The sequence below is a fragment of the Tupaia chinensis genome, unplaced genomic scaffold (assembly GCF_000334495.1).
Source record: "Tupaia chinensis unplaced genomic scaffold, TupChi_1.0 Scaffold000010_1, whole genome shotgun sequence".
Classification (NCBI taxonomy): domain Eukaryota; kingdom Metazoa; phylum Chordata; class Mammalia; order Scandentia; family Tupaiidae; genus Tupaia; species Tupaia belangeri.
In genome coordinates this window covers 54265-79576 of record NW_006159440.1, presented here as the reverse complement: position 1 = coordinate 79576, position 25312 = coordinate 54265, and the positions used below count along the sequence as shown (strand labels likewise).

General features: G+C 48.0%; 1 protein-coding gene across 3 annotated transcripts; it reads right to left on the bottom strand.

Moving 5' to 3' along the window:
* Positions 1-22638, bottom strand: ZNF746 (zinc finger protein 746; the record flags this gene model as incomplete). Of its 3 annotated transcripts, none has more annotated exon segments than XM_014583062.2 (6): positions 1-616; positions 2677-2802; positions 3258-3449; positions 21256-21369; positions 22006-22132; positions 22219-22638. In XM_014583062.2, coding segments are annotated over 6 exon segments (1550 nt in total), but the record flags the coding sequence as incomplete, so codon positions are not given.
* Positions 22639-25312: the final 2674 nt, after the last annotated feature.

Here is a 25312-nt window from a genome sequence, read left to right as displayed (position 1 = left end):
GTCCCGGGCCCCGCGCCGTCGGGCAGCCCACAGCCGCGCTGGTGCGCGCTCAGGCTGACCTGCAGCTGGAAGCTCTTCCCGCACGTGGCGCAGGTGAAAGGCCGGCCTCCGGGGGGCGCTGCCGGGTGCTTCTTCAACCCCGGCTTGTGGCCGAAGCCTTTTGTCCGGCCGGGGTACTTGCAGGGTTCGTTGAAGGGCCTCGGGGCCTGGCTGGGGTCCAGGACAGCCTCTCCGTTGTCCTGGGAGGAGTAAGGGAGCCCCTCGGGCCCAGTCCTGGGGTTCAGGCCCACTGGAGGTTTACAACGGAAATTCCAGCCCCATCGGACCCCACCAAAGAGCCAGTCTCCTGGAGGGGTCTCTTCCTGGGCCACGGCTGGACTGAGCTCCCCCATGTCTCTCTCAGGCCGGGCGGGCTCCCGCAGCCCCAGCACTGGGTCCTGGTTCGGGAAGGAACTGCCCTGGCTTTCCCAAGCTCCTTCCTGGACAGGACTGGGGAAAAACCTTGTGGCCTGGCCTGGTCCAAACAGAGTCCCATGAGCCTCCAGGTCGGTGGGATGCACCGGTGTGGCCCCCACCTCCTCTTCTTGGACTTCCGTCTTTATCACAATTTTTACATCTGCTGAGAAAGAGAGACCGGCAGATCTCACTCTGTGCCTTACCCAGGGAGAGCTTGGCCTGAGACCCTCCTCTGCATTTCTGTGCTTCCCTGTCTGCACCCACCAACCCGGCTGGTCACAGAGCACCCCAGGAGGAGACCCTTGCTCTGACACCTCATCACAGGAAAAGCAGCCTTGAAATCTGCTCCCTGGGTTCTGACTTGATTTGGCCATTTGGGCTAATCATAAATCTGTCCTAAGAAAGGCATCCTGATCACTGGTGGCAACGTGCCCCAGGCAGAGCACAGGCTTGGGCTCCAGGCACACCTGGGATGCCCCGAGGCTCTGCCAGCCTGCCGCGGGACCTCAGGCTCAGCTCTTCTTTCTGCTCCTCCTTTTCTTTCTTTTCTTTCCTTCCCTCCATCCATTCCTTTCTTTCTTTTAATTTATCGGAGGAAGTCTGCGCTCACCACAGACAGAGACAGAGACAGAGAGGGAGAAGGAGAAAGCACCCGCCAAGGGGTGTGGTTATGCCACAATCCCTTCTCCTCTGTTTCTCCATCTTGTCCGGATTTAAGGCACACACACATGCTTTGCATGGATCTTGAGCCACTGGGGCTAGACTTGAGCTATGTGGTTGGCCACGTGGGCCTGTGGGATTTGGCTCCTATAACCACTAGGCCACTGGGCCGGCCCTCAGCCCAGTAACACACCACTTAGCAGGCAATCTGGCATGCAGCAGGACTCAGTAAATGCTGCCGGCCAGCTGAGGGCAGGCTATTAGTAGCTGTTCTTTTTTTTTTTTTTTGGAGAGGTTTTTGCTATAGGGTGCGTGCGCTTGCCAGACAGACGGAGAGAGACATAGAGACAGAAAGTGAGAAATCACCCCCCAGGGGGGATAGTCATGCCACAATCCCTTCTCCTCCATTCTCCTCTCGGAATCTTGGGCATGCACGCACATGCACCCGGCATGAGTTTTAAGCCCGGGTCCGGGACGCGAACCGCGTGGTTGACTACGTGGGAGTCCAGCGACATGGCCATTACGCTAACTGCTGGTTCCCAATAGCTGTTCTTAAATAAACGTAGTGGAATTTCACATCCCAAGATCATGAAATACCAGGGACCCTGACAATAAGCACATTTTTGGGGGAGGGGTGGTACTAAAACAGAAAGTATTACTTTAAGGAATAGGTAACTGGTTTTCAAAACAGAAGTAAATAGAAACAAGGGCATAGATTTGGCAGTTTCTTCCCCTACTCTGGCCTTCAGACACCTGTCTTGGTAGTACCAACATCTAGGACATGGCTTCATTTTCTTCCGTGCCAGAGAGGAGGCATGGGTTCTTCAGTCTGGGGAGGAGGTCCCGCCTTCACGGAATCAGCTGTGTGAATGGACTAGTTTCCGGACGCCATGGTGGAGTGGTCGCTGCTGCACATGCAGCAAACTGAGGCCCAGGTTTGACTCGTGGCTACCCTGACAGGCCGGCTGTGGCATGGTCCCAGTGACTGGGAGGCTGGAGCAGGTGGATTATAACACAGTGTGATCCTGTCTTTAGAAAGACTACTTAGTGGGACCAGCAGTTAGTGTAATGGCTATGTCTCTGGACTCCCATGTAGTCAACCACGGTTCGAGTCCCGGACTTGGTGGCTTAAACTCATGCTGGGTGCATGTGCGTGTGTGCCCAGGATCCCGAGAGGAGAATGGAGGAGGAGGAACTGAGGTGTGGCCAGCGCAGTTAGTGTAATGGCTATGTCTCTGGACTCCCATGTAGTCAACCACGGTTCGAGTCCCGGACTTGGTGGCTTAAACTCATGCTGGGTGCATGTGCGTGTGTGCCCAGGATCCCGAGAGGAGAATGGAGGAGGAGGAACTGCGGTGTGGCCATCCCCCTAGGGGGTGATTTCTTGGTTTCTGTCTGTCTCTCTCTGTCTTTCTGGTGAGCTCACGTGCCCTATAGCAAAGAAGAAAAAAAAAAAACTCTAAAAAAAAAAAGACTGCTTAGCGCCAGTTGATGGGGTGCCCTGGCCATGGCGCCTTCCGTGGGCCTACTCCCCCCCACTGCTCTCCCCTTGTCTCGCACCTTCGGTGGAGGCTGCTGCGTTGAGCTTCAGCGTCCCGTCGGAGCATGCAGAGGAAGGATGGTGCGGAGGGAGGTCGGCCTGCCAGGAAGTGGGTGGGATGGTGGTCGGAAAATTGGAATGAACGCCTGCAAGGAAGGGAGATCAGAGCCTGTTGGTTAGGAGGAGCAGCAGGGAGCAGCAGGGAATCTTGGGGAAAGAGCAGGCTGAGCCAAGACCACTGACATGACCAGCTTCTCTGGGCCTGGAGTCTCTGCTTCTCTGGAGCCAGGAGGCTTGAACCCCTCTCGATCCTCCCCCAGTGAGGATGAGGCAGCTGGTGAGGTCAGCAGCCAGTGCCAGGTAAGAAGAGCAGGAGATCCGCTGTGGGGGGGCACTGTGATGGCCGGCAGAGACCCCCCCAGGAATAGCATACTGACCCAGAGGGCCCATGAGGTTGCAGCCCCTGCCTTAGAATGGGAGAACTTCTAGCTAGTCAGGTCGGATTTGGGAGAGCCATAGCTCCCACCTGCTTCAGGGAGCCTCCCCCATCCCTGCCCTCAGTCCCACAACTCATTCCCGACGCTGGGTCTCAGCTACTTACCAGAGGCAGCATCAGTGGAGAGCTCTCCTGCTCCGGAGTCCAGCTGGCTGAGGCCCCAGGGCTCCTCTCCGATGTCTGGCTGTCCGGCCGCCCAGGCCTCCACACCCAGGCCCTGCTGCTCCTGGAGCTGGAGCTCGCCCTCTTGCTTGATCTGCATGAGGAGGTCAGGGGCCGGCACTGGGGGCCCCGAGCCTAGAGGAAGGAGTGTGTGTGAGCCACATGTGCAACATCACGGCCCTCCCAGGAGACACACGCCTGCCTGGATGCAAAAAGGCGGGTGGGGAGGGAACGCAAGAGCACACGGGTCTCCAGGGCCCCTGCGCAGAGCTGAGGTCACGTGGTACTGGTCAGGTAGTGAGGGGAGTGGGGAACATGCAAATACACGCTCAGGGCCAGGCCACGGGTCCACGAGGATGACTGAGCTGTCTGGGGAAATTCTGCCTTTGCTTTAAACAAAGAAAAACGCCAGGTAAAATTGAACCCCAAGTCTCCTAAAATCTTACCGCCCCACGCACGTGTGTTTAAGTGAGCTTAAAAGGAGTCCAGCTATAAGAATCAAAGGGAAAATGCAGAGCCCAGTCAAGACTTAGAGTGGAAGGTAATACCCCAGGGAGTTGCCAGGGTAGGACACAGGCGGTCAGAGCAGGGTCTGAGGTCCATGTGAGACTGAGAGCAAGTGAGCTGCCTCCTGCGGCCAGGAAGTTCTGTCCCCCAGATGGGAACTAAGAGGAGTTATCCACTAGAGGGAGCTCTGAGGAAGCTGCCTGCTAGCCTGAGGCCACCTGGGAAATTAACCTAAGAAAACCTGGCTGAGCACCAAGGCTACCCAAAGGTTCCACAGAGGCAGATACAAACCTGCCCCCTGGGGACACCCCTACCACATAGCCACAAGGGGCTCCCTTATTAACTACAAACAAGCCAAAATCAGAAGAAAAACTAAAATCTGTAAACCAGAAGAGAAGCCAAGTGGCCATGACGGTCATGATAGACTCATTCCCACCAACAACAGAAAAAAGAATAAGCTAGAGGATACCGCACCATCAGTATGTCTAAGACACTCAAAGAAATAAAGGAAAGAAAAATAATCTTTACGAACAGCAATTCATTTTTTTAAAAAGCAGACATTTAAAAAATGATATAAAGTTATGGAAACAAAAAACTCAATGGGTGATTTAACAACAGAGTGAACAGAGTTGAAGAGGAAATTAATGACTTGGAAGACAGACCTGAAGAAACAACCCAAGTAGAGCACTGAGAGATAAAGAAATGAAAAAATACAAAAGAGAAGGTAAGAGAAATGGAGAATGGATGAGAAGCTGCAGTGTATGCTGGTAGAAATTTCTGGAAGGTGAGCACAGAGAAAGGGGTATATGGCAATAGGAATACGGCTGAGAATGTTCCTGAATTGAAGGCATTATGAGCCTATAGCTTGAAAGAAATACCAATGTCCAAGTAGGAAAATGATAAAAACCTAGGTAACATTTACATGAAATGGAGTAACAGGAAAGACAGAGAAAACCTTAAAAGATACAAAAGAGAAGAGAACGTCATACAGACTGAAAACATATTTCCTTGGCAACCAGGATTCCAGAAGACAATAGAATCTTCAAAATCTTGAGAAAAAATACCTGCCAACTCTCTTTTCTTTCTTTCTCTCTCTCTCCTCTTTTTTTTTTTTTTGCCAGAAGGCATGCATGCTTGCTGGAGATGAGTGAGAGAGAGAGAGGGAGAAAAATACTCCAGGGGACATGGTCACTCTGTAATCCTTTCCCCTTCATCTCCTCCTTCTTTCAGGATTTTGGGCACACATGCACATATGCCTGGCATGTTTTTCAAGCCACTAGTCTGGGACTCAGGCGGCACGATCAGCCATGTGGGATCCAGCTGCCTTATCCAGTATGCCACTGACTGATCTGAGGAAAGCATTTTAAGCACAGTTTCTGAAGAATTAATAAGCTCACAATTACAATTTATCATCTTGTAAGAAAGCCTCGCCACTTCAAACAAAATCAGTAGAAATCAGAAACTGCAGGACATGGTCTGCAAAGACCCTGGATACTGGAATTACCGTGTGGAGATTATTAACAGAGAAACAAAATGAGGGAGAGAAAGTATAAGGAATAAGAGTATCAAAACAAATCAAATTTTGATAAAGAATCACATACGACTTTAGAATGGAAGATAAAACAATGAAATTTTAACAATCTAATTGATAGGTTAACTGGAAACAACTGAATAAAGAGTGGTAAATTATTAACAGAAGACAGGTCAGAAGTTATTCAGACCTCAGCATGAAAGCAGAACTGTAAATACAAAGAGTTTCAAAATTATGGTGGCTAACGCAGAAAAGTTCCAGAATGAAAAAAAGTAAAGGAAACGGGGGTTGGGGCAAGGCAATATTCAAAGACATAACATGGCAAAAACCTAAAAAAAAAAAATTAAGTAAATAAATAAAAATACATGAAAACATGTTGGAGTCCAGTGCCTTAACCAACATGCCACCTGCTGGTCCCCAGAATTAACAATTTTAAGACTTGTAGCTATACCATAGCTGATGAAATACCTTTTTTAAACAACTAGAAGTATCGGGGCCAGCAGTTAGCATAATGGCTATGTTGCTGGACTCCCATGTAGTTAACTGCGGTTCAAGTCCCAGACCCGATGACTTAAACTCACACCGGGCACGTGTGCGTGCGTGCCCAAGATCCCGAGAGGAGAATGGAGGAGAATGGAGGAGAAGGGATTGCGGCGTGCCCATCCCCCCTGGGGGATGATTTCTCGCTTTCTGTCTCTCTGTCTCTCTCTGTCTGTCTGGTGAGCGCATGTGCCCTATAGCAAAAACCTCTCAAAAAAAAAAAAAAAAGTATCCATAGAAATAAAAAAGATCACTACACAGAATAGTAAGTTGACCAGAAAAAGCACTGCAAATCTTTGAGCTGGTAACAGCTTCAAAACAATAAAGCAAAACTGGCTGAACTCTAGGAAAAACAAATTATTCTCACACTAGAGGACTTGACAGATGAGGGGACTTCAGAAAGTTCATGGAAAAATGGAATTAAAGTACAAGTCTACTTGGTGCAAAATTAAAAAAAAGAAATTGAATCCTTGCAGTTTTTTTCATAATATGCATATTCCTTGAAGTTTTTGAAGACCCTCATATTTTTTTTCCCTGAGAAATCTAGACAACTAAAGTTACAGAAAATTTGAACAACCCTACTAATAAACCTGATCAAATGGACATAAGCAGACCCAAACAGAAGGAAATGGCATGCTTTTCCAGCCACGCAGAACTACGGGGAAAAAGAACACGTTCTAGGCCATAAAACAGATTTGGGCCAATTTTAAAAGATGAGTATTTTACACCCTGCATTTCCTAGTTATAGCACAATTAAGTCAGATATTAGTAACATATGTACTAAAATAGAAAAGATACATATTTCTTTGTAAATAATCTGAAGGTCTAAGGAAAAATCACAGAGAAAATTAGAAGACATTGGAACCCAATGTTAATAAGAATATCACCTATCAAAATGTGTAGACTACGGCTACAATGGAACTGAGAGAAAATTTTATAGCCTTCTATTTTTTCCCCCAAAACAATGTTTTAATGTTTTAAGTTATTTCCCTCTTGCCCATGTACAGAAATCTTTATGATAGCCTTGTATATTCAATTAAAAAAGAGAAGACAGGTTAAAAAAAAGAATAGGTTAAAGAGTCAATGCAAGAGGTTACAAAAAATACCATAAACAACGAAACTCTTTAAAAAGTAAAGGGAAATAATAAACATGAGTGTAAATTAATAAAAGAGAAAGCAGAGCTAAAATACAGACAGTCAGAAGCTGGTTCGTTGAATAAAATACTAAACCAATTCATCTCTAACAAGGCTATTAAAAGAAAAGGAGACAGTACCTAGCCAATATAAAGAATGAAAAAAGGGACATAATTGCAGAGGCAGCAGAGACTAAAAAGATAAAGAGGTTATTATGAATGTTGTTCCAAGTAATGTAAACATTCTGGGAAAATGGACAAATCCCTAGAAAAATTACAACTTGCTAAAACTGACTAAAGAAGAAATAGAAAACACTAATAGTCCCATAACTAAAATAAATTAATTACAGTGTAAAATTTCTAACACAGAAAAAAAAAAAACAATAAGGGCCAGGTGACAACATTGGTGTTTTCTCTCTTTTAATTGCCAGAGGGCATCTGTGCTCAGGGAGCAGGAGAGGGAGACCCCCCCCCCCCCCCGCCCCCATGGAGTGTGGTTAGGCTGCAATTTATCTTCCTCCATTTCTCTATCCTATTGGGTTCTGGGGGCATACTGGCATGCTTTTAATCTGTTGGGGCCAGGGATCAAATCATGGTTTGATCCCATGTGGCATCTGGCCCCTTTAACCACTAGGCAATGGGGCCAGCCCACCACTGGTGTTTTCTACGGAACATGCAAGGAACCGATGATTCCAACAACGCAGAAGGTGGCTGGGCAAACAAAAACAGAGGGAACACATCACAGCTCAGATTGTATACTCAAACCAGACAATGACGGTCCAAGAAAGGAAAATTAAAGGCTTGTCTTACAAACAAGGATTAAAAAATCCTAAACAGGGCTAGCTGGAGGCGTCGTGGTTAAGGGGGCCGGGTCCCACAAGGCTGACTGCATGGTTTGAGTTGCAGACCTGGCGGCTTGAAAAACACCATGCACATGCACATGAGCCCAAGATCCTGAGGGGAGCATGGAGAAAAAGGATCCTGGTGTGGTCATCGCCCCTTGGGAGTGCTTCCTCACTTTCCCTCACCACACCCCCCCCCCCTCTGGTGAGTGCAGGGACCCTACAGCAAACATAATAATAAAAAAAATTCTAAATGAAATATTAACATACTAAATCCAGAAATGTAAAAGGATCACGGCTAAGTAAGGTTTATTCTAGGACTGCGAGGTTCGCTCAATGTTAGAAAGTAACACAATGTACTGTTACTGACAAGTTAAAGAACAAAAACCATACGCTCAGCTCAATAGACAGCAGTAAAGTCTTCTGTAAAATTTAACAGTCATTCCTGATAGAAGCACCAGCGAACCAGAAATATAGGACACTTCTTTAGTCTGAAAAGGGCATTTGTAGGGTTTGGCAGGTGGAGTGGTGGCTAAGGGTACTGAACGCCAACATGGCCAACACCAGGTCAAGTCCCAGACCTGATGACTTGATTTCTCTCTCTCTCTCATGCTGTTTTTCTTTGGTCAAATTAAAATAAAGTTAAATAATTTTTTTTTTTTTTTTTAAATAGCATTCTATGTCAGAGTCTTTTCCCTCTTTTTAGATGGGCTGGTTCATCTTCTCCTGAAGGCGCATACAGATCCAGCCCAGGTTTTGGCAGTGGGCATCACTGAGACATCCCCAGACCTAAAAGATGAGGAAATGAATGTGAAGCATGTTGCTCCCCCTTAGGTCAGGAGTGTATGAGTTGAAATATTTTTTTTTAAAAAAGGACATTTGTAAATAAACCTTTTAGCAAATACTATAGTCAATATGAAAAGTTAAAAAGCACTTTTAAAAAGAATTGTGAACCAAATAAGATACCTGTTTTATCACTTCCCTTTGTAGGTTTTTGACATGGGGTGCATGTGCTCTCCAGAGAGAGAGAATCACCCCCCAGAGGGAATGGCTACACTAATTCCTTCCCCATTTTCTTCTGTGATTCTGGGTATGCACACATGTGTCTGGCGTGTACGTTAAGCTGCCAGGTCCAGGACTTGAACTGTGCTGTAGGCCATGTAGGATCCAGCCAACTTAAACACTAGCCCACAGGCTGGACAATCATCACTTCCTTTTCTTTTGTTTTCAGATTTTTGCTATAGGGTGTGGACGCCTTCTGGAGAGTCACTGTTACTTCTATTTAAGAATTTTTGGGGTGTTGTCTGCCAGCACAATAAAATAAAAGAAAAATCATAAAGATTTAAAAAGAAACAAAATATTTTAAAAAGAATTATTTATTTATTCATTATTACTATTTTTAAAAAATCTGACAGAGAGAGACAGACAGGAAGTAAGAAAGCAAGCCACCAGGTCGAACTGTGGTCAGCCATGTGGGAGTGTCCAGTGCCTTAACCACCACACCACCTGCTGGTCCCACAAATACCTTTTTAAGAATTTTTAAAATTTTAACTTTATTAATTAATTAATTTCATTTTATTTTAATTTGACCAGAGAGGGACAAAGTGAGAGAAAGTAAGAAAGCAAGCCACTGGATCTAGGACTCAAATTATAGTCATCCATGTGGTAGTCCAGCGTCCCTAACCACCACACCATCTGTGTGCCCCCCCCCCCAGTATTACTATTCACAGATGGTATGAACAGTTTCTCAGAAATTTGAGGCTGATTAGACAATTATTAGAAAAGTTAATAGCATTAATGAGAATTTTTTAAAGAATTATTTTATTTAACTTTATTTTATTGATTGATTGATTGATTTTAATTTGACAGAGAGGGACAAAGTGAGAGAGAGAGAGAGAGAGAGAATGAGAAAGAGAAAGCAAGCCACCAGGTCTGGGACTCAAACAATGGTTGGCCACATGGGAATCCAGTGCCCTTCACCACCATGCCACCTGCTGGCACCGCATTAGTGAGAATTTTAGTAAGGCTCCTAGGTAGAAATATTAATAAATGAAAGACAGGCATTTTTTGTTTTGTTTTGATTTAAGGGATTAAAATTAATTATTTTATTTAACTTTATTTATTTATTATTATTATTTTCTGGTTTGAGCAGAGAGAGAGAGACAGAGAAAGTAAGCCATCAGGTCTAGGACTTGAACTGTGGTTGGCTATGTGGGAATCTGGCACCTTTAACTACCACACCAGATTTAAGGCATTTTTTTATACTGTTAGGAGTTTTGGCAGAGCTCATCCATTACAATTTTCCTTCCCTGTTATGGATTTTTTTTTTAATTTAAAGAATTATTTAATCTTATTTATTATTTAAAAATTTTGCTTTAGGACATGTGTGCTCACCAAAGAAAGACAGAAAAAGAAAGAGAGAGAAAGAGAGTGAGAGAGAGAATTCATCAGGCCTGGGACTGGAACTGTGGTCAGTCACGTGGGAGTGTCCAGTGTCTTAACTGCCACGCCATTGCTGGCCCTCCCTGTTGTGGATCTTAACAAACAGAAATGAAACAAAAGTGGAAGGCTCTTTATCTTGACCTACGCTATTTTTATTGCTGAGAATTCAGGACATAGCTTTAATCTGTGAGCAAGAGGGATTCTCATAGAGGTTGAGCATCGTTTCTCTGAAATGCTTGGACAAGAAATGTTTCAATGTTCAAGTCTTTTTGGATTTCAGAATATTTGCAATGGATTTCAGAATACTTGCATGTATATAATGAGATGTCTTGGGCATAAGTGAACTTCATATATGTTCCACTTACATCTTATACACAGCCTGAGGGTACTCTTTTTTTTTTTTTGAGAGGTTTTTGCTATAGGGTGTGTACACTCGCCAGAAAGATAGAGAGAGACAGAGAGACAGAAAGCGAGAAATCACCCCCCATGGGGGATGGCTACGCCACAATCCCTTCTCCTCCACTCTCCTCTCAGGATCTTGGGCACGCACGCACACACACCCAGTGTGAGTTTAAGCCACTAGGTCTGGGACTCGAACTGGGGTCGAGTACATGGTAGCCCAGAGACATAGCCATTATGCCAACTGCTGTTCCCCAGTCTGAGGGTACTCTTACACACCATTTTGCCTGGCAGTGTTTGGATGGCCCCATCACATGAATTCAGGTGTGAAATTTTCCACTCGTGGCTTCATGTTGTTGCCCACAAAGTTTTAGATGTTGAAGCATTTTGGAATTTTTTGATTAGGGATGCTCCCCCTGTACTGTCCCTAGATCAGAAAGTACCCACTGGACCAGGTGGAAGGAGCCTGTCCTCACAGGCAGCAGAGCCAGCCGTCCTTGGAGGTGCCAGCTGCGTCAGCCTGTGCTCCTCACTCCCCAGGGGGGCACACACCCGCGCCCCACCCAAGGGGGGGTCCCATAAAGGGCAGGGAGAGGTCAGATGAGTTCCTGCAGCAGGAGAAAAGGAAACCTAACCCTGCCACGAACAGAAAATAAAAGTTACAAAGTGTTCCTGACAATGGTGACTTTTTAAAAAATATAAGGCATCTAGGAATATAGCTAACAAAAAAGTGCATAAGACCTTCTTGGGAGAAAATGTTAAAACTTCATTGAGGGAACCAGCAGTTAACGTAATGGCTATGTCGCTGGACTCCCACATAGTCAACCGTGGTTCGTGTCCCAGACCCGGTGGCTTAAAACTCACACCGGGCGCGTGTGCGTGCGTGCCTAAGATCCCAAGAGGAGAATGGAGGAGAAGGAATTGTGGCGTGACCATCCCCCGGGGGGTGATTTCTCGCTTTCTGTCTCTCTGTCTGTCTCTGTCTGTCTGGCGAGCGCACACGCCCTATAGCGGGGAAAAAAAAAAAAAAACTCTCAAAAAAAAAACCCTTCATTGAGACACTGTAGATGACAGAATATTCACTACTAACATGACCGAATATAATAAAAGTATTAATTATCTTCAGAATGTTTAGTAGATTGCGCACAATTCCAGCCACCTCCAATTGAAAATTTTCATGAAAATTGACCAGAAAGAGCAAAGTTATTTGGCTTACATTCACACAACACAGTTAGGTTTCCGTCATGGACCCGCTGCATACGACAGTGGGCCACATAGAACAGAACAGGCTTGGGGCCAGCAGGTGGCGCAGTGTCCCCGCGCTGGACTCCCACTATGCCAGTCACTTGGGTGTGAGTGCCCCAAATCCCAGAAGGGCCTGCTCCCTGGGGGTGATTTCTCACTTCCCTTCTCACTGTCTCCATTTCTCTCCAGTAAGTGCACACGCCTTATGGCAAAAACCTGAAAAGAAAGAAAACAACACACGCGCACATAATAGGCTTTACCATGTAGTCAGTATGCTACAATGTCTGTGCAATAAACTGGTTAAGGGTATATTTCTCAGAACGACCCCAGTTGTCAGTTAAGGAATCATACCTGTATTTTTTTTTGTAATTTGCTGTAGGACAGATGAGAAAAAAAGTACCCCCAAGGGGGGGTGGCCACACTACAATCCCTTCTCCTCCATTTTACTCAGGACTTTTGGGCACACATGCACTTTTTTGCCAGCATGTTTTTCAGTCCACTGGGTCAGGGACTTGAACCACAGTCAGCTATGTGGCACTGGCAGCCACCGGGTCTGGGACTCGAACCACAGTCAGCTACATGGGAGTTCAGCAACATAGCCATTACACTAACTGCTGGTCTCTATTTACTATTTATTTAAAAGAACTATTTAACTTTATTTATCATCATTACTAGTAGTTTTAATTTGTTATAGAGCACAAACACTCAGCAGAGAGAGGCAGGGAGGGAGAGAGAGAAAGTGAGAAGGTAAGCTGCCAGGTCCAGGGCTGGAACCTCTGTTAGCCATGCAGGAGTCCAGCACCTTAACCACCCTGCCACCCGCTGGCCCCCACAATTAGCTTAATAATAAAAAAGCTACTCTTTTGTAAAAGAAATCGACACCTATTTACATGAGTAAAGTAAGCTGTGCATGTGGCAGGCTTGGGGGGGGGACACACCTGGCCCAGAAAGGCAGGCGAGCTTTGCATCCTCACCCCTCCCCATTCCCAGCTTAACTCCAGCCTGTGTGGGAAAAACCTCCAGTCACCTAGCCCTTCTGAATCTCATCTGCTGAGCTTATAAAATGAATAGACTCTCTTCCTGTTAACCTGGTTGTCAGTTTATTTCATAAATAACAGTCGTCAAACCTTCAGAGGACAAGGAGAAAATATGAAACTTTCCTACATTCTAAAAGGGAAAGTGAAAAGTTTAGAGGGGCCTGACAATGGCTCAGGGGTAACAGGACTCTGCACGGCTGACCCATGTGGGAGGTGCTGAGTACCCAGGGACTTGGGTGGAGAACGCCCTGAGCACAGCCGGACTGCGGTGCCGGTGCCGGGACCTGGCCGACATGGTGGGGATGGCAGTCTGATGACAGCAACGTGTCATCTTTCTCTCTCTGACTTTTGCTCATGGAAGAAACAAATACACTTAGAAAAATAAAGGCAAAAAAGGTAGAATCAGCACAAACACTGCTAGCAGTGGGAGAAACACATTGTGTTCTTGCCACCAAATGGAAAACTAGCAGTGGCCACATCTGAGGGGCCTGAGCTGCAGCTGCTCCAGCTCGTGGAGTTCTCAGACGCTAATGTCAAATGAGAAGATCAAGTTCAAGGAGAACACACGTTGTACGATCCTTATATGAAGCTCAGGAAGGAGAGCCACACGACGATATTTAAAAACACACGGGAGGGGGAGTGTCAGCTGGCGTGGTGGTTAAGGGCGTTGGACTTCCCCATAGCCAGCTGTGGTCTGAGTCCTGGATCTGGTGGCTTGCTTCCTCACTCTCCCCGTCCCCCCCTACCCACTCTCACTCTCACTGTCCCTCTCGGTCAAATTAAAATAAATAAATACATAGAGAAAGAAAGAAAAGAAAGATAAAGAAAAAGATTATCATTAAAAAAAATATGTGTTGTATGATTCTATCATACAAAGCTCAGAAACCAGGAAAGTCATACAACGATATTTGATATTTAAAAACATCGGGCTGGGGGGGTTAGTCAGCTGGCGGGGTGATTAAGGGTGCTGGACTTCCACACGACCAACCGCAGTTTGAGTCCCAGTCCTGGCGGCTTTCTTACTTTCCCCCACTCCTCGCTTTGTCTCTCTCTGGTCAAATGAAAATAATAAATAAAGTTAAATAAAATAATACTTAAAAAAATATGTAGGGATAGGGACCAGCAGTTAGCCTAATGGCTATGTCACTGGACTCCCATGTAGTTGACTGTGGTTCGAGTCCTGGACCCAGTCGCTTAAAACTCACGCCGGGCGCATGTGCATGCGTGCCCAAGATCCCAAGAGGAGAATGGAGGAGAAGGGATTGCGGTGTGGTCATCCCCACCAGGGGGTGATTTCTCACTTTCTGTCTGTCTCTCTCTGTCTGGCAAGCGCCTTATAGCAAAAACCTCTCAAAAATAAAAACAAAAAACAAAAAACAAAACATAGGGATAAAATGTAACTGAAGGCAAGGGCTTGCCTGCCTGTGTGTGTGAATATTCTGCTGATGCCCTGTCTTCCACGGGTGTGGGGAAGTGGGTGCTCAGGACCATTCTCTGAAGTTGACAGGAATTCTGTTCTGTGCTTATTTTGTTTCTTTGTATGTATAGTGCACAATAACAATGTTTAAAACAAACAAACATAATTTTTAAAAAGAAAGTATTTGATACAATGTAACATTTGCTCACAATAAAAACTCTGGCAAGCAGAAGTACCAGGAAATTTTTGAACTGAGAGTATCTTCAAAAGCCTGCTAGAAGCTGGGTGATGGCCCGGGTGCTGGAACTGCTCCCCATGGGAAGGTCCTAAGTTGGTGCCCCAGGACCTTGAGCATGCGGAGTGCTTGAGCATGGCCTGTGACCCAGCTGAGACTGGGGTGGGTCATGGCAAGATGACCTGGGTGCCTGCTCTTTCTCTCTCGGAAGAAATAAACTTTTTTTTTTTTTTTTGAGAGGTTTTTGCTATAGGGCGTGTGCGCTCACCAGAAGGACAGAGAGACAGAATGTAAGAAATCACCCCCCCGGGGGGATGGCCACACCACAATCCCCTCTCCTCCATTCTCCTCTCGGGATCTTGGGCACGCACGCACATGCCCGACGTGAGTTTAAGCCACCGGGTTCAGGACTTGAACCGTGGTCGACTACATGGGAGTCCAGTGATGTAGCCATTATGCTAACTGCTGGTCCCTTTTTAAAAATCTTTTTTTTGGGGGTTGGGGGGTTCTGTATCTCTTTTTTCCGCTTAAAATTAAAAAAAAAAAAAGCCATTTTGCATTATTTGCCAAGGATATACTCCTAAGTAAAATCAGGATTGGGGCCAGCAGGTGGTGTGGTGGTTAGGGCGCTGGCCTCCCATGTGGCCAACTGCAGTTTGAGTCCCAGGTCTAGTGGCTTGCTTTCTCACACTCTCTCTCTCTTTCTTTCTGGTGAGTGTATGTGTACTATACTGAATTAAAATAATAGTAATAATAAATAAAATTAAATCATTCTTTAAAAAAAATCCAGGATAGCTGGGTGTGGTGGTGAACAGGCAGCACCACTGCTTAAGCGGCTGGACACTTACAACAAGAGGGCAGACCAGGGTGACTGCAGGGAATGAGCCTGTGGCCACGGTCACTCTGGAGGCCAGGCTGGACAACATGGCAAGACCCTCTCTCTTAACAACAAAACAAAACAAAATAAAAACCAAAAGAATCTAAAGGACAAATCATTAGACCCAGTAAGAGCAAATTTTTTCTTTCACTAAACAAAAGCCAGCAGCATAATGCATACCTATAATAACTACTCAAACATGCAACTAATTCCATAAATAGAAACGACGTCAGGAGAGAACGGTAACACCTTCTTCAAGAACATATGGAAGCCTTCAATAAGTGAGATTTCCTGGGCCAGCGTCCCAGTACAGAAGGAACACACTGCTCAAGTGAAGCTGGATACCAAGTGGGGACCGCAGTTCAAGTCCCTGCTGCGTTCGGCCTGAACCGTGGCGGATGTGCAAATGCCGGAGATCCGAGGGGCTGGAGGACCAGAGACGGGGAGTCACGGCGTGACCAGACGCTCCGTCAGGTGCTCGTCTCTCTCTCATGTGTTCTATCATAAAGAAAAAGAAAACTCTTCCCATGGACAGAGAGCTTCAATATTGCCACAAGGGCAAGTCTCTCAAAATCACTATGAAGTAAATGTTGGGGCAGTCGGTGGCATGGTAAAGGTGGCTGGGTCCCACATCGCCAACTGTGAGGTTCAAGTCTCGGACCCCGTAACTTGAGAAACACCCTGGGCACGTGTGCATGCAGGAGGGAGAGAGGCCGGCAAGTGGTGTGGTTAAGGGTGCTGGACTCCCACATGGCCGACTGTGGTTCTAGTCCCAGACCTAGTGGCTTGCTTTCTCACTTAGTCTCTCTCTCATCAAATTAAAATAAAGTTAAATAAAAGAATTCTTAAAAAAAAAAAAAAAAAGGAGAGAGAAACATGACCATTGCTCTCACGAGGAAGGACTGCAGCATGGCCTTTCCCCATGAAGATGATTTCCTTTTTTTTTTTTTCTTTTTAAAAATTATTTACTTATTTATTTATCATTTCACATGAGTTTTGCCAAAGAAAGACAGAGAGAGGGGGAGAGAGAGGGAGAGGAAGAACGCATGCCACCAGGTCCAGGACTTGAACCTCAGTCAGCCATGTGGGAGTTCCAGCACCTTAACCACTACGACACTGGCCCGGAGTGGGGGTGGGGTGGGGCCTGCCTGGTGGGGAGTGTTGGGGTGCTTTCTCACTTTCTCTTTCTCTTTCCAGCAAGTATACACACCCTCTGGCAAGTTAAAAAAATAAAATAAAAAAAGAAGTAAATGTCAAACTTCCAACAGGTTTTTCTTGACAACTTGACATAAAGAGTCTGAAATTCATAAGAAAGAACAAAGACCCAAGAATGGTCCAGAAACATTTTAAAGACCAAGCAGGGAAGGCGCGTGTACCGGACAGCACGTGAAGAGCCCCGGAACTGCCTCATGCACGGGAGAGAACCTGGCTCACGGCAGGCTTGGCACTGCGGCGGGGAAGAACTTTGCTAGAAAATCAGATATTCTTCTAGTGGAGAAATTTTAAATCCTCCCTCATGAACTGCACACATAGTAACTCTATAGGGACTAAAGATTCAAAAATAAAAAGAAAAAATCTAAACCTTTTATGAGAAAACACAGGTGAGCACCTTTCCGCCCTGGAGTGAGGGAGTCAAGGATATTTTCTGACAGCGACGGTACCATGTTTAAGTCCCTCACCCACAAGAACTTCTATGCAACAACTGCCAAGATGGGGCTGGTGGGTAGCATGGTGGTTAGGGTGCTGGACACTCCCACACGGCTGACCGGGGTTCGGGTCTAGGACCTGGTGGCTTGCTTTCTCATTTTCCCTCTCTCCGTTTAAACTGGAAACTAGTAATAATAATAATAAAAAATTAAATAAATAGTTTTTTTTTTTTTTTTTTTGAGAGGTTTTTGCTATAGGGCACATGTGCCCGCCAGAAAGACAGAGAGAGACAGAAAATAAGAAATCACCCCCCAGGGTGGCCATGCTGCAATCCCTTCTCCCCCATGCTCCTTTCAGGATCTTGGGCACGCACGCACACGCGCCTGGCATGAGTTCAAACCACCAGGTCTGGGGCTCAAACCGCAGTTGACTACATGGGAGTCCAGCGACATAGCCATCACATCATCTACTGGTCCCAAAATAAATAGTTCTTTTTTTAAAAAAAAAGAAAGAGAGAAAACTACAAAGGCAAAAGACCCGCCCCAGTCTGGATGTCTGCACAGACAGTGAAGGCCTTGCAGCTAGAACCTACCCAAAGAAGCCCTGACTCAGCAAGAAAGGGAAAGCTCACTCATTAGAAAACAGAAAGACAGCTCGTAGAAGAAGAAACCAAAAAACACTATGAAAAGGATGCTGGCCTTCGCTGCCCGCTGGAGAAATAACAAATTAGAACAAGATACCGTTCTTCCTCCAACAGAACATCAAGATATAATCATGAAAAATGGCCGAGGATGTAAGAAAACAGGAGATTCTCAACTCCCAGTGGAGAACAGGCCTGGGCAGCTGTCTGGCAATGGCAGAGGTAGGGACACACAGGACTGTGACACGACCAGGCCACCTCTGGGTCCATTTCCTGGAGACACGTCAGCATACTGGCACTACACCCACCCAGGAATGCTGACTGCATTGTCACTTTGATAGGGAGACATTAGAAAAGGCCAGTGGGGGGGGCAGCAGATGGCATGGCGGTTAAGACACTGGAATTCCCACATGGCTGACCACAGTTTGAGTCCCGGATCTGGTAGCTTGCTTTCTAACTCTCCCTCTCTCTCTGTCTTTCTCTGGCTAAATTCATGTGAAAAAATTATAATAATAATAAATAAATAATTCTTTTTTAAAAAAGGAAATGTCTAGTGCAGATCAATGGAGGAAGAGGAAATAAATAGTAAGATAAGTTGCTTTGGTATATTAACCTTCATTAAAATGAATGAACTGGATCTATATGTATCAACAGGGAGAGAGCTGAAATACAGAACTTTTTAAAAACAATAATAATTATTTTAAGAATTATTTTACTTATTTATTTAGTTATTTTAATTTGACCAGAGAGGGAGGGAAGAAAGGAGGGAGAAGGAGAGAAAGAAAATGAGAAAGCAAGCCACCAGGTCCAGGATTCAAACTGCGGTCGGCCATGTGGGAATTTAGTGCCCTTAACCACCATCCCACATGCTGGCCCCCCAAAAATAATTACTTATTATTATTATTTCTAGAATTATTTAACTTTTATGTATTTATTTTTAATTCGATCAGCAAAGGACAAAGCGAGAGAGAGAAAGCAAGCAGCCATGTGGGAGTCCAGCGCCCTTAACCACCACACTACCTGCTGGCCCCAATTATTATTATGATTTTTTAAACTTGCTATAGTCATCAGAGAAAGAGAGAGAGAGAAGGAAAGTGAGAAGCAAGCCACCAGGTCCAGGACTTGAACTGTGGTTGGCCATGTGGAAGTCCATCCAGCTCCCTAACCACTATGCCAGCTGCTGGCCCCCAGAATAAGTTTTTAAAACATAAACAGTGGTATTACATATTGTTTATGGCTATGTATGTATACAGCAGAACTTTTAGAATGTAGATGGAAAGAAGAAACAACTTCAGGACAAGTGGTTACTCTAGGGAGGAATGGGACCTGGAGACCTAAAGAGGGATTTAGATGGCATCAGAAATATATTATTTCTGGGCCAGCAGGTAGTGTGGTGGCTAAGGCACTGGATGCCCACATGGCTGACCACAGTTCAAGTCCTGGACGTGGCAGCTTGCTTCCTCATTTTCTTTCTCTGTCTCTGACTCTCTCTGCTACATGCCCTGTAGCAAATTAAAAAAAGAGAAGATAAATACAAATATGTCTTTTTTTTTTTTTTTTTTGCTATAGGGCGCGTGCATGTGCCAGACAGACAGAGAGAGACAGAGAGACAGAAAGCAAGAAATCACCCCCCAGGGGGGATGGCCACACCGCAATCCCTTCTCCTCCATTCTCCTCTCGGGATCTTGGGCACGCACGCACATGCACCTGGCGTGAGTTTTAAGCCACCGGGTCCGGGACGTGAACCGCGGTTGACTATGTGGGAGTCCAGCGACATAGCCACTATGCTAACTGCTGGTCCCAATTAAATAAGTCTTTAAAAAATAAAAATATTTATTGAATTTCTACTTGGTGCTAGGCAATATTCTAGGTGTCCAAAATGATTATACGAAAAACTTTTAGTCTTTTGAAAATTATATTCTAATGGGATAGAGGGGCACTGAACATATAAGGAATGTATAAATAAAGATAATCTATAAATAACCTCCTTTCCACCCAGACAGTATCTGTTCTATCCTTTAGCTTTTAACACTGCCCTTGGCACTTGGAAGACTGTCAAAATACAACAGTTACACTGAACTGGGGCAGGTGTCCATGAACGCGGCAATGTGGTCAGTCGTGTACATGTTTCTGCCCTTGTGAGGTGAGGATCTAGCTGAGATGAGACGACACGGGAGATACATTTAATTAAATGCAAGTGAAACACAAAAGACTAGAGTAGCACAGACTGGGTAAAGGGGAAACCAGGCAGGTGAGACGGAAGGGAGGCCTTCCGGAGGACACAGCAGCTGAGCTGGTCAGAGACAAGGTCCCTCGGGTCAAAGGAAACCACTATGCACCCATCAAGCCAGCGAGGTCTTCACTTCAGGGATCTGGCTTTTCTCGTGTGCCCACCTGTCCTTTCCTTCACTTTCTTTCTTTTTTTAATTGTTAGAAGGTAGATGCCCTCATCAGAGAGAGAAAAAGAAAGGCACCCCCAGTGGGGCGTGGTCACACCATAATCACTTCTCCACCATTCCTCCATTCTATGGGGATTTGGGACACACGTGCATGTGTGCCCAGGGTGTTTTCTGAGCAGCTGGAGCAGGAGTTCCACTATAGTCGGTCATGTGGGATCCAGCTCCCTTAACCTGTGGGTTACTGGGCTGGCTCCCTTTCCTTAACTTTCAAAGATACTGACTGGCTCCAGGAAAATCGGAGACACTGAAAGCTAGACGTCGATTCACCTGCAATAAGCCTGTAGTTCTAATCAAATTGAACCATGGGCCAAGCAATGCGCTCATGTCCTGCAACTGCGCATGCATCTGTGAGACATTCTCCCCTGGACAGAGCCAAGGCAGCTTCTCCATAGACCTACGCATGGATTCTGCCTTCAATATACTCCTTCTTCCCTGGGGTCTCCTGCTCTTCCTTGCCCCAATGCTGTGCTGTTGGCTCTGTTTCGAAAGGTTAGGTTTTGCTGCCTGTTTCCATGACAGAAAGTAGTCATTTCTAGGGTGTTAGCTGACAGGTTAGAGGTTACAACTCAACAATAAACTATTCAGACTTAAAACATTCAAATTTAGGCCCAGCCTAGGTGGTGCAGTCAGCAGCATACCTGCCTGCAGTGCTGGGAGCCACAAGGGCTAACGTGGGTTCGGATCCCCTGGCTGGGCTGAAAGCACACTGGGCATGTGCACGGGAGCCCAGGGTCCTGAGGAGCTGGAGGGCTGGAGAAAGGGGATCGCGGTGTGACGCGGTCCTGTCAAAAGTGCCATCTCTCTCACTCCCCAGTCCTCCTCTCGGTCTCCCTGTGCACTCACGTGCTCTCTGTTATCCATAAAACAAAAGGAAATAAGCCATGCAAATTCGCTGTCTCTCTCTCTGGAAAGCGCGTCCCTTCCTGGCTCTGCTCTGTGCTTTTTGCAACAGATCATCTGGTGACTCCTGGCCCCTCCCCAAGCCCTCACCTGGACTTGGGTCCACAGGAACGTCTGGAATCTTGGGGCCAGTGCGACGCCAGCTGCACGGCTCCTTCCCTTGTTCAACTTGGGAGAGGACCTCGGGCTTGGAGATGGCGTAGTCTGAGCAAGGACAGAAAGGTTAGCTTTGCCATGTTCCAGTCAGAGCTGGGAGCAGGCCGCCTGGAAAACCACGAATGCTGTAGAAACTCATGTGTCCCCTGGGCACATGTGACAAGTCTGGAGACAATTCTGTCATTTTTTGGGCTGAGACAGTACCGCTGGCATCTGTGGCTGGAGGCCAGGGAAGCTGCAGAACGTCCTACAGTGTGCAGGACGAGCCCCACGACAGTCACCCGGTCCAGATGTCAGTGGCAGTGTCTCCGAGTCACAAGCAGCGTGCTTCTGCAAACTGAAATTGAACATCTGTGGACCCCTGCGCCTGGCCTCTCCAAACATGCCCTATTGCGTCCAGCTCTGGGGTGATTCACGCCTATTACATTACTGTGTGCTTTATTTCTATTATTATCACATTGTACTATACCCTGAAATAATGATACGACCATAGGGTTCACGCTCCTAGGAGCATCGAATCTGCGGCTGACCTAACAGGAAGGAGGCAGGACTCGATGGCAACACCATCGATGAGGGGCTGGAAATACAGGCGCAGCTTCCCTAGTTCGAAGGCTGTTCCCCTCCAGCTAGGAGTTAGAGGCCTTGCAAAATCCTATTCACAGAGAAATGAGCATCAGGCCTTACCCAGGGAGACCAGCGTCTCATAGTTGCCCCTCATCACGTGCTTGTAGAGCTCCTTCTGCCAGTCCTCCAGCCGGCCCCACTCCTGCTCGGAGAAATACACGGCCACATCATCAAAGGCCACGGGCACCTGGAACCACAGCAACACACTCGCTCGCCCACACGCTGAAGGACCCGGCCCCTGGGGCTCCCCCACCCCAGGGCACCAAGGGCTACCTTGGGGGCCTCCCCCTTGCTGCCCGGGGGCAACCGCAGGATCCAGAAGTTCCTGTTGCGCAGCAGGTTCTCCACGTTCTCCAGCCGCCTCTGCAGCAGCCCGTACTCCTGCAGCAGCGTCCCCAGCACGGCCCACTTGCCCTCCAGCTGGTTGCCGAACTCCACCGCTGTCTTCTCGCAGTCGGCCAGCTTCTTCTCGGCCATCCCTGTCCGGCCTTCTAGGGAAAGCAGGCGAGCAGCCTGAGACTCAATCTTCCGCTCCATGGCCTGGATCGTGGCTGCCATTGTCCACGGAGAAATCTTTCGGAAATAGAAAGGGGAAACCAGCATCAATCGGCCTGTCTGTTGTGTCCTTGAGCCTATGCCCCCAGGCATGGGAGCCCGTGTACACGGAAAGTGGAGACAGCCTGTGCCACTTGCCAGAGCTCACCTCGGGTTCATCTCCTCTGGGGAACTTAGAGAGGTCCACCTCTGGTGGGGGCCTAATCTCCAGGCCTCTGCAGTCCGCGGTCGGGATTCCTATCACTGCGCTCCCCCACCCACACAGAACTGTCCTGGGCTCCCCACAGGCAGCACACACCCTTTTACCGCACCGTGTGGCCACATGGGAGGCACTCAGCACAACTTTGCTAAATAAGCAGCCACTTGGTGCAGTGGGGGTTTCGGCGGAGAAATGGTCAACTGCAGATCTGCTAAGCCCGGCCGGTACCTCCTGTGTGATGGCACAGGAGCCATCCACTGACGATGACCTAGCAAAAACCAGCCGGCTCACTGGAACGGCACAAACAAGGGTGTTGCTCAATTCCGTTTTCTTTCTTTCTTCTGTTTCCTTCCTTCCTTCCTTCCTTCCTTCCTTCCTTCCTTCCTTCCTTCCTCCCTTCCTCCCTTCCTTCCTTCCTTCCTTTATCTGTGTGTGTTTTTTTTTAGAGCATTTTATGTCCCCCTTTAATAAACATCAAAATCTAACAGTCAATTCTCCTCCTGCCAGGATAAACTGATATGTCCCCTCAACTGCCCCTCCTGCACCAGGAAATGGCCCTAACTACAAATCTGCACTGGCCCGGAGCTGGGCGCTTAGACCCTACACCGGCCCTGAGCTGCTGGCCTTCTCTCTCCCGATTGCCACGCCTCCCCAGGTAGAAGTGATGGCCTCAGGTACTTTTGCAGCTGCACCAGGATGAAGGACACACCGGACAGATGCCACAGTGTCAGCCTTCACACACGCCGTCACCACTGTGAAGACACTGAGCGCCTGTCACTAGAAACGTGGGGACAGTGGCTTGAGTGACCAGCAGTGGGGACAATGAAGAAAGGGCACATTTGGCTTTGGGGTGGAGCTGGATGACCCAACCCACCCACACGGGGAACTGGGGCCTGTGGGGCCGAGAGGAGGTCCTGGCACTGGTGCCTTCAGCTACTAAGTGATCGATGGTTCCTCCTAAAGTTTTGGACAGTCATTCCCCAGCAAACGTTGGTGACTGCAAAATAAAGTTGTGACTCCTAGGAACCTGCACGGGTCATTTAGAGAAAGTCACTGAGACCCACTGCAAAACACGGATGGACTTGCAGGAACTAGAGAACAGGGTGTTAGAACAGAGGCGGGAAAAACACCATCCAGGGTGAATCTGGCGGTTTGGAGGGCGCTGGATTTGAAGAGGGCAGGACTGGGGTTGGGTCTCAAAGGCTGGGAGGTTCTGGACAGGCGCATGCTGTGGTGGCAGCCTGCTCTCAGGAGCAGGTGGCAAGGGCCCGAGGACTTCATGCGCCCCAGCCAGGGCTGGCGCAAGTCCACCTTCCACCCACAGCAGTTCCTTCCGTCACTCCTCCTCTCTCGGATCAACCCTTGCCTAATGATCCTAGCTAGACCCAAAGAGTTGACCCGCGGTCTTTTCCTTTCATCACCTGCTCCCTGTCCACTGCAATCCTACCCATCATCCATTGTTAAATCTTTGTGTTGCAGGAAAAGGGAGTCTGCCAAATGCATACTTTATTAGAGAGACTGGTCTTAGTGTCTGAACAATGGGCAAGACGGTTTCTGTTCTAATGGGGCCAGGAAGCCCCATGTCAGGCCGGCACACCCTTCACGGGAGATGGCGACAGCCCCAGCGCCTTGCCAAATGGTGGGTGCCATGCTAGGGCTGCAGACAAGCCCCCCAACCCTGGGGACATTGGAGACATTTTGGTCTCCTCCCCTTTCGCATTCCACACGAGGGCATGGTAAGAGGATGTCAAAGCTTTCCACACTCCGACCCACCACACGAAGTCCTCGCAGTCGCCTCTGTGCCTTGGACACGCCTGCCTGCCTGTCCCGGTCCCGAGTCTGTGCCTGGGCCCAAGCCCTCCTCCCTCCTGCAAAGCTCCCCTGGTCTAGCTAGGCCTGCTGAAATCCTAGCCTTCCCACAGAGCCCAGCTCAAATCACAGAGGCACAGAGTGGCAGCCAGGAAGGGAGAGCCCGGCCGGCAGTCCCGCCCTCTGCTTCTGCCTCCACGCAGGCACCAGGTCTTTCTGTTCTTCCCGATTGTCGCCAGGGTACCTGTCCACTTCCCCATCACACGCAGGGCCCGTGGGCACGCAGAGCGCTGTGTGTTCTCACTTCCGAGCTGTGCAATCCTGGGCAAGTTAACTTCTCTAGGCCTCGCGTTTTCTTTTGTACGAGAGCGATAACAACAGTACCTACCCCATGGGTTTGTTGTGGAAACAAAATAACGCCTAACCAGGGCTCGGTGCAGCGCCCGGCTCGGCTCTGCAGACCGGAGCGGCTCCCTCTGGCCCGACCCCCAGCGGGCCGGGCACGCAGTGGGCTCGGTGTCCGCGGAACCGCGGCCGGACACCTCCGGGAGCCACCAGGCCGCTGGGGGGCCCTGGGGGGGAGCACGCACGGGCGAGCGCTGGGCAGAGAAAGGAGCCGCGGGTGGGGGGCGCGGAGAGGACGGGGACAACGGCCCGGGCGGGGGCAGGAAGCCCCGCGGGGCTGCAGGAACTTGGCTGGGGGCCTTGGCGGGCCGGCCGTTCTGCCCGGGCTCAGGCTCGGCCCGAGTCGGGTCCCGGCCGGCGGGCGCCGTAGGCCCGGGCGGACCCCGCGCCCTGCTCCCC